The following is a 13418-nucleotide window of genomic DNA, read 5'->3' on the forward strand; positions in this document are numbered from 1 at the left end:
ATTGAGAGTTAATATGGATGAAAGTATGATCATGAGATATATGTTAACCAAATGGCGTCCTGGCTACGTCTCTTCGTTATATATCAATTGACTCGTATGATTCTCTAACTGATAATATTATTTCATAATGTCAGCAACAGGTTCCCTTACACACACTACACACACACACACACACACACACACACACACACACACACATTGTTCTACCACTAATGATGTAACAGATGCACCGTGAATAGTGTGAAGGCACTGTCGTAACTCCAAACACGGATCTATAGACAACAAACATGAATTTGAACACAGCTGGAGGCTACTGTATACGCATGTCTGTTCTGCCCCCCACCCACTCCCTCCCTCCCCCCCCACCACACCAGCCACACCCACTGACACACCAGCCACACCCACCTGCACACCAGCACCACCCACCAGCACATACTCAGTGGGTAAACATGAAAGACTTCTTCCTCGTACGTATAATGTTTTATTTATATATATATAATTTTCGTTCTAGGTGGAGTACAAATATGGTCATGCAGGGCAGTACTGGCCACGGGTGGAGGCGACCAACCCTGTGAGTCGGGGCAAGGCAGTGCTCCACACAGCCATTAGGGTGCAGGACCTCCCCATAATGGTAAGTGCACCACCCATCCTGTGGCTCACCAGGAAGTGATTATATGTATCATTATCTTGGAAGACGTGGATTCAATGATAAATACTCCATTTACTTGACAATGGTCGTGTTTTGAATCGTAAATACTTCATGAATTCCTTAAGATGTGTGTCTTTTATGGAAACGTTCGTCTGATTCTCGCTCCATTATTTGTTGCGTTTCCCTATTATACAGGTATTACTTCGGTTTCTGTACTCGTGGTAGCCTATGCCAAACTCACTTGCCAAGCGACTGCGTCGTGTGCTTGCTGTATAGCAGCTAGCAAGTCGTGGACGGACAGTTGTTATGCTTATTTCTTTCCTTACACCGCTAAGTTTGGAACTGTGATGTTTATTTCTTTTCTTACACCGCTAAATTTGGAACTCATTATTCTCTTGTTGTTGTTGTTGTTGTTGTTGATCGTTACGATCTGATCCTTTTTTTTTTTTTTGGAAAATCAAGTTTTTCATTTCACTGTCAAGTAAATAATTCAGATGATGAGGTGTATATCCTTTATAATTGCTCGTAATATCTTTGTAATCGATACTGAAGAATTATTTGTGAGTTGTGATTTTTTTTTTTTGTAAATATCTTAAGAAATTTCTTACGTGAACTGTCGTTTGTGACTGGTCATGTAGAAGGGACTTATTTTTGTTTTTAGCAGCTTTTCTTTAGCTGACATATTATTCCCCCCTTTGAAAAAAGCAATATCCTGACGTGCTGTATGGCACCATAGTGTACACACACACACACACACACACACACACACACACACACACACACACACACACACACATACACACACACACTCTTTTGTACATTTACTCTCACTCTCTCTCTCTCTCTCTCTCTCTCTCTCTCTCTCTCTCTCTCTCTCTCTCTCTCTCTCTCTCTCTTTGGAACACATTTACTCGTTTATAGCTCATTTATGATCTCTCTTATTTACCAGTCCACATGCTAAGCCGTGGGCTAGACATTACATGTACTAAGACAAAACTTGAGGTTGAAGTTTCCTTCGTACTCATGTAACAGATATAGACGCACTCCAGGATGTGTATATGGACAGTAGGGAAGTACATAAGTTGCATGTATATAGTACGGAGATACAAGCACAACACAGCACAGGACGAGACAGTACCCGTATGTATATAGATAGATATATCGAGCGATAGATAGATAGATAGGTAGATAGATAGATAAATAGATGTAGTTACATATGAAGCAGGTCTTGGAGATAGGTCAAGGGCTTCCCTTATATTCAATACAGAAACATAAGTAATAACTCCAAGTGATTTGAACAGGAGATTGATATACTAGTGAAGTTACAGCGATGGTGTTGAGTCGCATATAGACGCTGTAAATACTGTAATTTACCCGTAGGCATCATGATGCCGATGCTGCCAAATATTCTGCGGACCAAAAGAAAGAAACCCAGTGAACCAGGAGGTGTCTGGTCCACTCTCACGCCGTCCCATTCATATTTAAATCTCAGTTGAGGGAGGGCGTGTCGGGTAGGTGTTTCAGGCTTATGAAGTGCTCTTACGGTCTCGTATCCGGCGCAGGCCTTCAGCAAACGCTATACTTCCTCCGCCTACCCCTCGTCTTACCCTACCTCTCCTTACTTTACTTCACGTAAACTATAAGATGATTTCTGAGGACTGTTACCCCCTACGGTTTCATGTGAGACCTTACCTTACGCCCATTTTACTATGGCTTCGGAGTTTGTTACAAGTGGATGTGGGACAATACTTTAAAGTTACATATACGTACCTTATTACGATGGTTTTCAGAAGACTTGTGCCCCCACAGCTCGTTCTAGAACCTTGAACAACCTATTCCATATGATGGTTTCGGTGGACGTCTGCACGCTACCTTACCAAATAAATCTATCTGTGTTGATACGATCATTATGACCACCCATATCCCAGCCTTACCATTATGTCTTTGCAGTTATGTTTGTTAATCCTCTCTTTGGCTGTCTACATCTGTTGCTATCACTGTTTGTGTCTCCCCTCTTCCCATATAACAAACAAGCTTACAAGAAGAATCTTAAATAGCCATACATCAACCAGAGATGGGTTACCCGTTTCCAGCTTCTCCCTCGTCCTTCCTACAGTGTACCCTTTAAGACCTCTTACCCCCCCCCCTCCGCCCTTCCCTCCCACCCCACACCCCTCACTCTTCCCTGCAGCTCCCCACTCACGCCTGTTGACACCTCTTCTGGGGCGTCGCTGCTGCATTATTTAGGAATCCAGGCGCCTGCCTGGGCCCTCGACACGGCCGGATCGTACAAGACACTACAACTTTCTTTAGAGACCTTTGGGGGTCCTGCAGTGGGGAGCAGGCTTTGGCAATCATGTGTTGGGTTCTGAGTCATCTGGTAAAGGACTCGTTGGGGCATCCTTGGAAGGATATCCTATACTTCTTCAGGGATGATTGAGGTCATCATAATATGGGGCATCCTTGAGGTATCCTTGAAAAGGATATCCTATCTTTCTTCTGGGATGATTGAGGTCATCATAATATGAGGCATCCTTGAGGTATCCTTGAGAAGGAAATCCTATCATTCTTCAGGGATGATTGAGGCCATATTGTGGGGGAACATGCATGAGATATCCTGTGAAGGAAATCCTGTCCTTTTCATGAGAACATCCTGCTCATCTTGTCAGGCATAACTGGGGTATCCTTTAGGAAGCTCCAGGGCCTTCATCTGGCCGACACTGTAGCTGTCCTGTGAAGGACGTCGTGTTATTCTGACGTGGACACTCGGCCTCTCAAAGGGGACGGGGGTATCTGTGTCCTCTTTAGAAAGACGTCCGGGTCTTCGTATCTGATGCACCCGGGACCATCTCTTGTGAGAGATGAGACCCCCATGTGGAACGATGATTAATATTCCCTGATGATTATTAATATTCTCTGATGACTTGTTTACTTCATACTGATGTTTAGACACACACACACACACACACACACACACACACACACAGAGTCCAGTTGTCTGATGGCAATCTAAGGCTGTGTCCTTTCAGAGTAAAAAAAAAGAAAAAGTCTGACAGCTTCCTTTTGTGATTTAATTTGAAAAAAAAATGTGTGTGGAGAAACACATTTCTTGTCTCTTCCTTTGATGTTAGACGACGAATTTTACGTCCGGAGGCCAGTAAAGGATTTTTCCTATTTTGTATAGAAATAGAAAAAAGCTTGAGCGTTTAATACAGGACAAGTAGCAAGACTTGCATAATCGCTATCCTGCATTATTTCATTTCCTTTGATGAGTAATGCCTTATCCATTATCTCTGTCTGATACTCATGTCTTACCCATTATCTCTGTCTATACTCATGTCTTACCCATTATCTCTGTCTATACTCATGTCTTACCCATTACTCTGTCTGTACTCGTGTCTACCCATAATCACTGTCTATACTCATGTCTTATCCCCATTATCTCTGTATTCATGTCTTAACACATTAATCCTCTGTCTATACTCATGTCCTTACCCATAATCTCTGTCTAACTCATACAAATCTCTGGGCTATACTAATGTCTACCCCTAATCTCTGTATAACTCTATGTCATTAACCCATAATCTCTGGTCTATACTCATGTCTTACCCATAATCTCTGTCTATAACTCATGTCTTACCCATAATCTCTGTCTATACTCTGTCTTAACCCACATAATCTCTGTCTATACTCATGTCTTACCCATTATCTCTGTCTATACTCATGTCTTACCCATAATCTCTGTCTATACTCATGTCTTACCCATAATCTCTGTCTATACTCATGTCTTACCCATTATCTCTGTCTATACTCATGTCTTACCCATTATCTCTGTCTATACTCATGTCTTACCCATTATCTCTGTCTATACTCATGTCTTACCCATTACTCTGTCTGTACTCATGTCTTACCCAATATCTCTGTATTCATGTCTTACCCATAATCTCTGTCTATACTCATGTCTTACCCATAATCTCTGTCTATACTCATGTCTTACCCATTATCTCTGTCTATACTGTACTTCGTTTATTGTAGTGTTTGTGTTCTCTGTATGTGTGTCCTTCATGTCAGTTTTATAATCTGCTTCATTCCTCCCACTGTATACTTTAACCCACATCCCTTGTCTGGATGTTTGACTAAATATCCATCTTTTGTAAGTGTATGTCTTTGTATTCGTAATCTTTTATCTTTAGAATTGTGACTATTGTTCCATATCCTAACCTATCTTGTATACTCTGCTCCCTTCCATTTTCTGTTGGATGTCTGTCTATCTTTACCTGCTGTATAACATGCCTGATGTTCCTCTGTATAGTTTACATCATCTCTGTATACTTCACCCTCTCTTCACCTGTGCACATGACCTTCCCTCACCCGACAAGTTTACCTTTCCTGTCTTTTGTATAGTTTACCTTATCTTTTCTCTGTTGTTTAGTTTACCCGTCTCCTTACCTCCAGTATACTTCGTCCTTCCTCTCATATGCCTTACATTTCTTGTTCCGTTTCTGTTCACTTTGTTTATCTATTGATTACCTCACCCTTAACCTCTGTATAGTTTACATCTTTCCAAAAAAATCATATTTTACTTCTCATATTCCCCCAAGTAAATGGTTAACTCATTCTATACAGTCCTTCCTCCCTCCCTATGACATAGCATAATTCCTCAACTCTCCATCTGTAGCTCCTTTTTCCCTCAACTCTACAGTTAACCCATCCTGGAGAGCTCTTAACCCCCACTACTCCCTCCCACACACGCATCTGTTCCTCTCCCACCGGGTGTGTGTTTCGCCTCATGTCCTTTCCTCTTGTTCTCACCAACCCCCCCTTTACCTTCTCTAATTATAGCTCACTCGCGCGCCCCCTTCCTCTCCACTCTTACCTCCTGCGTAGCTCTCCACCTCACTCCTATCGGTCAAGATTACCCCCTCCTCTCTCACCCCTTCATCCCAGTGTCTATAACTCACTCACCCCCACCTCTCTCTCTCTCCCTCCCTCCCTTCCTTCCTTCCCCTTAATCCCCTCACACCACTCCCTCCTTGTCTCTCCCAGATCCCCAGACTAGGGTCGCCCTTCCGTCTCCTCCTCCCATTTTCCTCGCAGTTTTAAACACACAGAGCAACTCGAATGTTTGGGTTTGATCTAAATATTTATAGGAAGATATCGGGTGGGTTAAACACTGAGGCGTGAGACCTGCCCACCCTGCAGTACCTGGTTGTACCATCTGCTGTTGCTGTAGTACCCTGCCGTACGTACCATCTGCTGTTGTTGTAGTACCCTGCCGTACGTACCATCTGCTGTTGTTGTAGTACCCTGCCGTACGTACCATCTGCTGAAGCTGTATCCGGCTGTACCATCCGTTGTTGCCGTACAGCCTGTCGCGCTGTTGTCTTAATCATATACAATCTCAGTGGGATACACTGCTGTGCGAGACACACACACACACACACACACACACACACACACACACACACACACACACAGCTGACGTACATCATAATGACAAGGCAAAGCTCTTGTTTCTTTGGTTAGAGTTTTGAGTTTACCCTCCACAATGAAGAGGTAGGTCACCTTCCTATACGCTTGATGGCAGCAACGTAATATTGAACTGAAAAGACTGGTTGAAAATTACTGATGACTATGGCAGTTGCTCTCGTATTGTTTCACAGATCATCCAACAGTATGTGACACTGAGAAATGATTCGTCTTCATAGATACAACGGCGATGTTCTCTTAGCTCGCTAATCAAACTCAAGTGTTCCAGTATTTTTTTTTTTGAAACTGTGTCATCAAAGGACATATAGATCTCAACATTATGAATGATATTGTTTCATATCTGACGGAATCTCGTGTAAGTTATAGCGATGTGCATATGAGCCGATGATTCTTCTCTCTACTCTCTTAGAAAGTGATTCAATTCCTTTTTTCTTCTCCCTTACGGTCGTCTTTTGCTTGTGGTACACCCATGACTCAAGAGTGAACATTATGATAAATGAGTAACTGAATAACGTGCGCTCCACCCCTGGCCAGCAGGTGTCTGGGTTACGACTCCGGGTAAAAGGTCATGTGATTTACAGATACGATAGGAACGCCAAGGTCGTAATAAGGTGTGCCCTTAACCTTGTGGGTAATGCTCTGGCGCGCAATTCTCTTACGTCGTCGTAAACCAAGTCATGGTTAAGTTTTGCAGTGACTTGTAAGGACCTGTGGTAGATGTGTGTGTGTGTAGCTCCCATTGTGTTGGAAAAATTTAAATTTGATGAAGCAGATATCACATTACCTAATCACAAGGCTCGGTATTGCGTACTGCAATTATGATTGGCCGATGGACTTATCTCTTAATGAAGATTTTCTTCCAGCCCTTCAGAGAAGCGGAGTTATGATTGGGGGACCTTGACTACATTTCTTGCCAAAGGATCATGTGCAGTCTTTTTTTTTTTTGTCATAGGAACAAGTGATCTCTGTTTAATTTTTTGTTTAGTATTCACACGTTTGCTTCAGCTCCTTGAGCACGACCATACAACTCTTGAGCACGACCATACGACTCTTGAGCATGACCATACGACTCTTGAGCACGACCATACGACTCTTGAGCACGACCATGCGACTCTTGAGCACGACCATACGTCTCTTGAGCATAATGCTACGACCCTTAAAAACCGATGGTATGACCTCCAGAACGATAGTGCGACCTGGAGCGCATAGTTACGACCCTTAGCACGACAGTACGACCCTTGGGCACCATAACACGAGGGTACGATCCTCTCGCGCAATGAACTGGCATGTAACCTGACCTTTAAAAGTTGAGATCAAAGACTACATCATCATACCCAGGGGTTGTACCTTTGTACTTTAGGAAGAAAAAAGGACAGAAAGGGGAGAGAAACAGAATAGGCTCATAGTTTTAAAGGAACAAAAAAAAGATTGGAGAGAGAACATTAGGAGCAGTAGCAAGCCTGGTCGACTGCAGGCCTGTACTAACTTCCTCTAGATTCTGGAATGGGAGACATTACCACAGGACACAAACGCCCCTCTGGGATAGGGAGAAAAGACAGCAGAAGAAGTAAGGGAATAAACGGAAAGGAGAGAAGAAAGGAAGGGTGAGATAGGGAATGAAAGAGAATCAGACAGAGTTGGTAACAAACAGAATAGCTCACTTTAAACAGACTACTTGTGGTCGCTAATATAAACGAGCAAGGTTGAATCAGCCACAGAACTTGTTCCTCCCCTCCTTATGGAAGAAGGCGCTACCTCGACAATCGCAGACTAAAACTACTGAGCACCATGAATACTTACATAATTGATAACCAAATTGGATTCTTCCTAAGCAGGACAACGCTAATGATATACATACAAGATATGACCTTTCCATGATATTGCTTTGGAAGGTCACTAAGACCAGACTCCACAGGACCAGCATTGCATCCTGATAAAGTTGTGCGAAAACCAGAGAGTTTCTTCACAGTTTCGGGAAGTGATTCAGTGTGCAGAGGTCTTAAAAGCTGTTGTTTTACAACCTCTACATAAGACTGTAAACGTAAACAGAAGCATTAACCTTAAACCGCCAGTTCATTCGTGATGATTATCACGTCATCATCAAAGTTGCTGAAAAGGTTGTGGTGGATTAGGATGGTCGGTTGTACAGAGTCATAAACACAACCCAGGAGAGCATGGGTTATTTAACCGCTTCACCACGTCGCTATAACTTTTGAGACAGACGGTAAACAACCTTATGTTCCTTGGATAACGTCGTGCCCAAGGGTCGTACCGTCGTGCTCAAGGGTCGTACCGACTTGCCCTTCAAGGGTTGTACTGTCGTGCTCTAGGGCCGTACCGTCGTGCTGAAGGACCGTACCATCGTGCTCAAGGGCCGTACCGTCGTGCTCAATGACCGTACCATCGTGCTCAAGGACCGTACCATCGTGCTCAAGGGTCATACCGTCGTGCCCAAGGGCTGTACCGTTGTGCCCAAGGGCCGTACCATCGTGCCCAAGGGCCGTACCGACGTGCCCAAGGGCCGTATCGTCGTGCCCAAGGGCCGTACCGTCGTGCTCAAGGGCCGTACCATCGTGCCCAAGGACCGTACCGACGTGCTCAAGGGCCGTACCATCGTACTCAAGGGCCCTACCGTCGTGCTCAAGGCTCGTACCGTCATACTCAAGGGTGAGTCTCCACCTCCAAAATCTGTCCAAGCGGCTGTTGCTTTGTATCATCAGCATCTCCACAAAAATCATGATTATATTATTCATTATGGACGAGTCGACTTGACTCGTGTGTACTTTAGAAATGACCAAGTTTCATCATTTTTTAGACGAGTTAGATTTGATGAATGTAACAAATTTCATGGTTATTTTTGCCTGCATAACACTGCAAGCTTAAAAACTACGAGCGAGTCGGCAACATCATAACCCAAGTACAATGTCCGCTTTTGTGAGCATGATTTTAAAATGCAGAAATTAATTCACACATTTTCTGAGGCGAAACAAAACTTCCTTTGTATTCACGCAAAGAAAATGTAGTGTCATGCGTCGTGTGTGCCTCAGGACTATTAATGTCCTGCTAAATGAAAACTGGACATTTAATATTCATCTAGGCTTCTGTGGACCTTACCAGCGATAACTGCTAGAGACTTAGAGAGCACAGGGTACTGTACCATGTCTCTAGCACTAACTGCTAAGAAATTATATGATATAGGATACTGTACCATATATCTCCAGCAGCAATTACTTTAGAATTATAAGATATAGGAGTCTTTACCGTATCTCCATCACTAATATAGAATTATAGGATATAGGTTATTGTGCCATATATCCAGCACCAACTACTATAGTTCTATATGATATAGGGTACAGTCCTATACCTCCAGCACCGTTATAGAATCATAGGCTACAGAATGCTATTGCATACCTCGGCAGTTGTCATTGGGCAAAAGCTTTAACCAATGTTAAATTCCTTATATATATCCGATCATTTGGATGTTTCATAGGCTACAATTCTTCTCATCGATATTCACTTAAGATGAATGATAAAAGAATTAGATTTCGGGTTTCCAGTGTCTTCAGTGTAGGATTCAGTTGTTACTGGTACACTGAATTCCTGATTCTTGACATCCGATCCCTTTTTAATACTATGAAAATCATTTCTAGTGTTCGATTTCTTTTTTTCTTGGAGGTTTGAACCTCTACGATATCGTTCTGAAATCAGAATTAGATTCTTTAACATGTAATACCATCGCATGTTCGACCTGTTTTGTCACGTTGCAGGAGACTGCATGAGGGAAACCATATATCATTGTTAGTGTGATCCTTCATATGTTATTTTGTGACCTGGGGAGCTGTTGTGACCTGAGGATTGTTGTGATCTGGGGGAGGGGGGGGGGGCACTGTTGTGAACTGGGGAACTACTGTAAACAAGGAGCCATGGTGATCTGAGACGTTGTAATGACCTAAGAAGCTGTTAGTAGCAGCTTTTACGAATCTTTGTTTTATGTTTGTGCAACGGTACAGCTACCAGCCCTGAGAATGGTCCATGAAATAGTCGATCGCCATTACAGCGAACATCATACAAATCACGTACTTTTTAATCATGACCTCTTCGCCCAGAGACTCTAACTCTCGCCCAGATTATGACCACGGCCATCAGTTTAGACCCCAACCCAACCCCACAGCCTTGACCCCAAGCTCAAACTCTTGACCCGAACTTACGCTTTGACCCGTAGCCTAAACAGTGCTCCTAACCCATACACACACTGACCATCTAGACTGGCCCTCTTATGGTGATGGGTTGAAACAAGTGAATTCCGGGTAAAACGAGGTTTGTTGTGAGTCTGAATAACGAACCTTCCAATTTGTTTCTGACTTGGTAATGTCGTATTGATTTCTCCACCTTTGGAAAACACCGTATTTTTCTGTATCAGGATTTCGATACAGTGCTTGCCTTAGTTTATCTTATGTTCGTTTGTTTAAAAAGATTGGCATATTTTTTTTTTCTTAGCATACGAACATTTTTCGTGTAAAGTCCTTTAAAGAGTTTACCTCGTGGTGGGAAATGAGTCTAAGGGAAAAAATAAAAAAAAAATTGTCAAAAAAATAATATGAAGCAGGAAATCGTATTATGTTGAAAAATTCACTGAGCTCTGTAAAAGCCTCGTATTTTGGTCAGTCCACATGTGGTGGTAGTTGGCATTTTACCTCTGCTTGATCGCTTGGGAGAAAAGTGGGAAACATTTTCCTTCCTCTACCTCGTTTGCCTTGTTGGACGACGATTTTTTTCTCCTTTTTTTTTGCTTCGTGAGGTAACTCTTTTAAACTCTGGTAGGTACTGCTGGAAATATGGTTCAATATCTGTCAGTGAAGGAGCTAATTCTGGATCAGTGTTCCAGTATCCTACGTGCCCTCCAAAAAATTCTATAAATCAAGTTAAGTAAGCGGAGTTACATTTTCCTCCCAAGCTTAAGCAGATCAACGACTCTCTCTTGTTGGAAAGAATGGGGTTAGACTCTCTTGACAGCATAGGATGCTCTCTTTTCCACGTTTATAGCAAACCTTATCACATATAACTGACGCTACCTGACGGGAAAACGTCACAGGAATCCGATTCCCTATATCTCTTTCCCCTACTCAGTGCATCGAGTCAGAAGCCACATCAACGTATTCAGAGGTCGTACCAATACCTTGCTAAAGGGGTGGAAAAAAAAAATAATGTACCTTCCTCAAGAGTGGATGGTGAGCTCCTTCGTGTGTCTACCCCATTTTTTTTTTTTTTTACACCCATGAATTTAAAATATATAATAACATAATAATATAATGATATGATTTAGACAAAGAGCTGATAAAAGAAAGCGACATTTATGATGAAAGCGGAAAATACTGGATCCAATCTTGGCACAAATGGATAACCGAACCTTATATTTCCAGCAACATAGCCTCACATTTTTACATAGAATAATTTATTTACCCTTCCTACCACGGACCATCATTGGCTCATGTAAAGTAGAATTTTTAAAAGCATAACTGGATCAAGCAGAGTGCTGTACCCCATCTTGATGGTCAGTAAGACATGGTTGTTATCCGAGAAAGGCGACACGAAGAGTTGCCAGCGGAGATTATGGTGGCGCTAGAATTTACGGGCGAGGCTGTGTACCACAATGTTGTCTGGGTGTCTTGTAAAATTGCAGTACGCTGTCGCACACAGCACATACATTGTGTGTAAACGATCCCTTAGGACGTGTATGATAGGATGATAGGAATCTCTCTGCGGTGTGGCTCTTCGGGTTTCCAGAGCTCGAAATCTCTTTTGGGCTGGGCTAGGCTTGGCAGTAGTGATCATTTCCTTTTTTTTTTTTGACATGTTCACAGTTTCTTGACGCGTACAGTTACTGAAATTATCTTTAAGGACGTGTTTTACGAAAACTATTATCACTTGCGAGGAAAAGTGTAAACACGGAGATATGGTGCCAGAATGATATAAATGATCAATGTTACGGTATTTTGGACGGGCTACGCACTCTTTCAGTGGCTAATTGATCCATGAATGAAACGGTGCGATCCCCTAGCACGACATTACGTCTTGCTGGCGATGGCTTGGCCTTCAACCTAGCCCTTGAGACTTAAGCAGTAGGCTAGGCCATCATAATGTCAGGCTCAAGGGACTTACGTTTGTGCTCAAGGTTCATAGTGTTGTGATTGAAGGTCGTACCTTCGTGCTCAAGGGTCTAGCTCTCGTGTTGAAGGGTTGTACGTTCGTGCTCAAGGTCCTTACCTTCGTGTTAAAGTGGTTAAATGAGCTTCATTGATTATGTTAAAGCTATAATCTCATAACGTGGTCCAGTGCCACAACCTATATTAAATGTAAGATCAATCATTAACGTAAGTGTGCAAGTGAGTCGTGCATCAGTAAATGGTTAAATGAGGCAGTCTAGAATATCCCCTGATTATATATCATTAACCAATTATAGCTTAGTGAAAGCCAGTATTAAGTGATTAGATGCCAGTGAAACAAGCCTTAGCTTTATTCATTCTCCTTCGATCGGAGAATGAACGAAGCTAGTTAATTTTTATGGTAGTAAAATAGCCTATTATTGTGTTTTTGTCGTAAACGATTGAAATTGATTCATACGTCTGTGGAGTGCAATCATCCCAGAGTTCTTTTTCTCGTCAGTGTATTAGAATGATCAACGAGAATAGAACAAGGTTGGTTCATATCCATTTGATCGTCAATCCTGACAAACTGTAAATAGAATATTCATTCCTAGATATTGATACAAGCTCCCTCTTTGATAACACGGCTTCTAGTGCTGAAATAAATGCAGCCTTTTCATGATGGCATTATGTCGTAAACTGACTGAGAGCGATATGATGCAGTCAGTTGTGGTTTGCATTACATATAACCCATCTCTGTAGTTATGAATTCCCTAGAGACTTTCCTCATACCAAAGACATCAGCGAAAACTTGTCCATAAGAGTAATGGAATGCACAATATGTACGAAGTGGTAAGCAAATATGCGACAGGTTTTGGAACGGGGGATAATTGAAATCCACTATATCCCAAGGAAATTGTGAAGCTTCAGTTTATGATGTAGCGCATATAGTCACAGCAGTTATCATAAAATCTTTGCAAGGGGACAAAATGAAAATCGTCCATCATATCAACAGAAATACACTTTACGTACAAAAACAAATGTTTGGAGAATACCAGAAAATTGACACACTTTACTTCTTCAGTTGTGCCCACGATCGAAGTACGTTTCATTGTTTATGTCTTTAGCATCAAGGT

The 13418-nt window shown here is 42.3% G+C and overlaps 1 protein-coding gene across 1 annotated transcript in view; it reads left to right on the forward strand.

Moving 5' to 3' along the window:
* Window positions 1–13418, forward strand: part of LOC139758804 (uncharacterized) — a 1625355-nt gene that overhangs the window by 31102 nt on the left and 1580835 nt on the right. The window contains exon 3 of the mRNA XM_071680623.1: window positions 512–631. Coding sequence (XP_071536724.1) covers window positions 512–631 — 120 coding nt within the window. The remainder of the gene's footprint in view (window positions 1–511; window positions 632–13418) is intronic.

This window comes from Panulirus ornatus, chromosome 31, assembly GCF_036320965.1.
Source record: "Panulirus ornatus isolate Po-2019 chromosome 31, ASM3632096v1, whole genome shotgun sequence".
In the NCBI taxonomy this organism is placed as follows: Eukaryota; Metazoa; Arthropoda; class Malacostraca; order Decapoda; family Palinuridae; genus Panulirus; species Panulirus ornatus.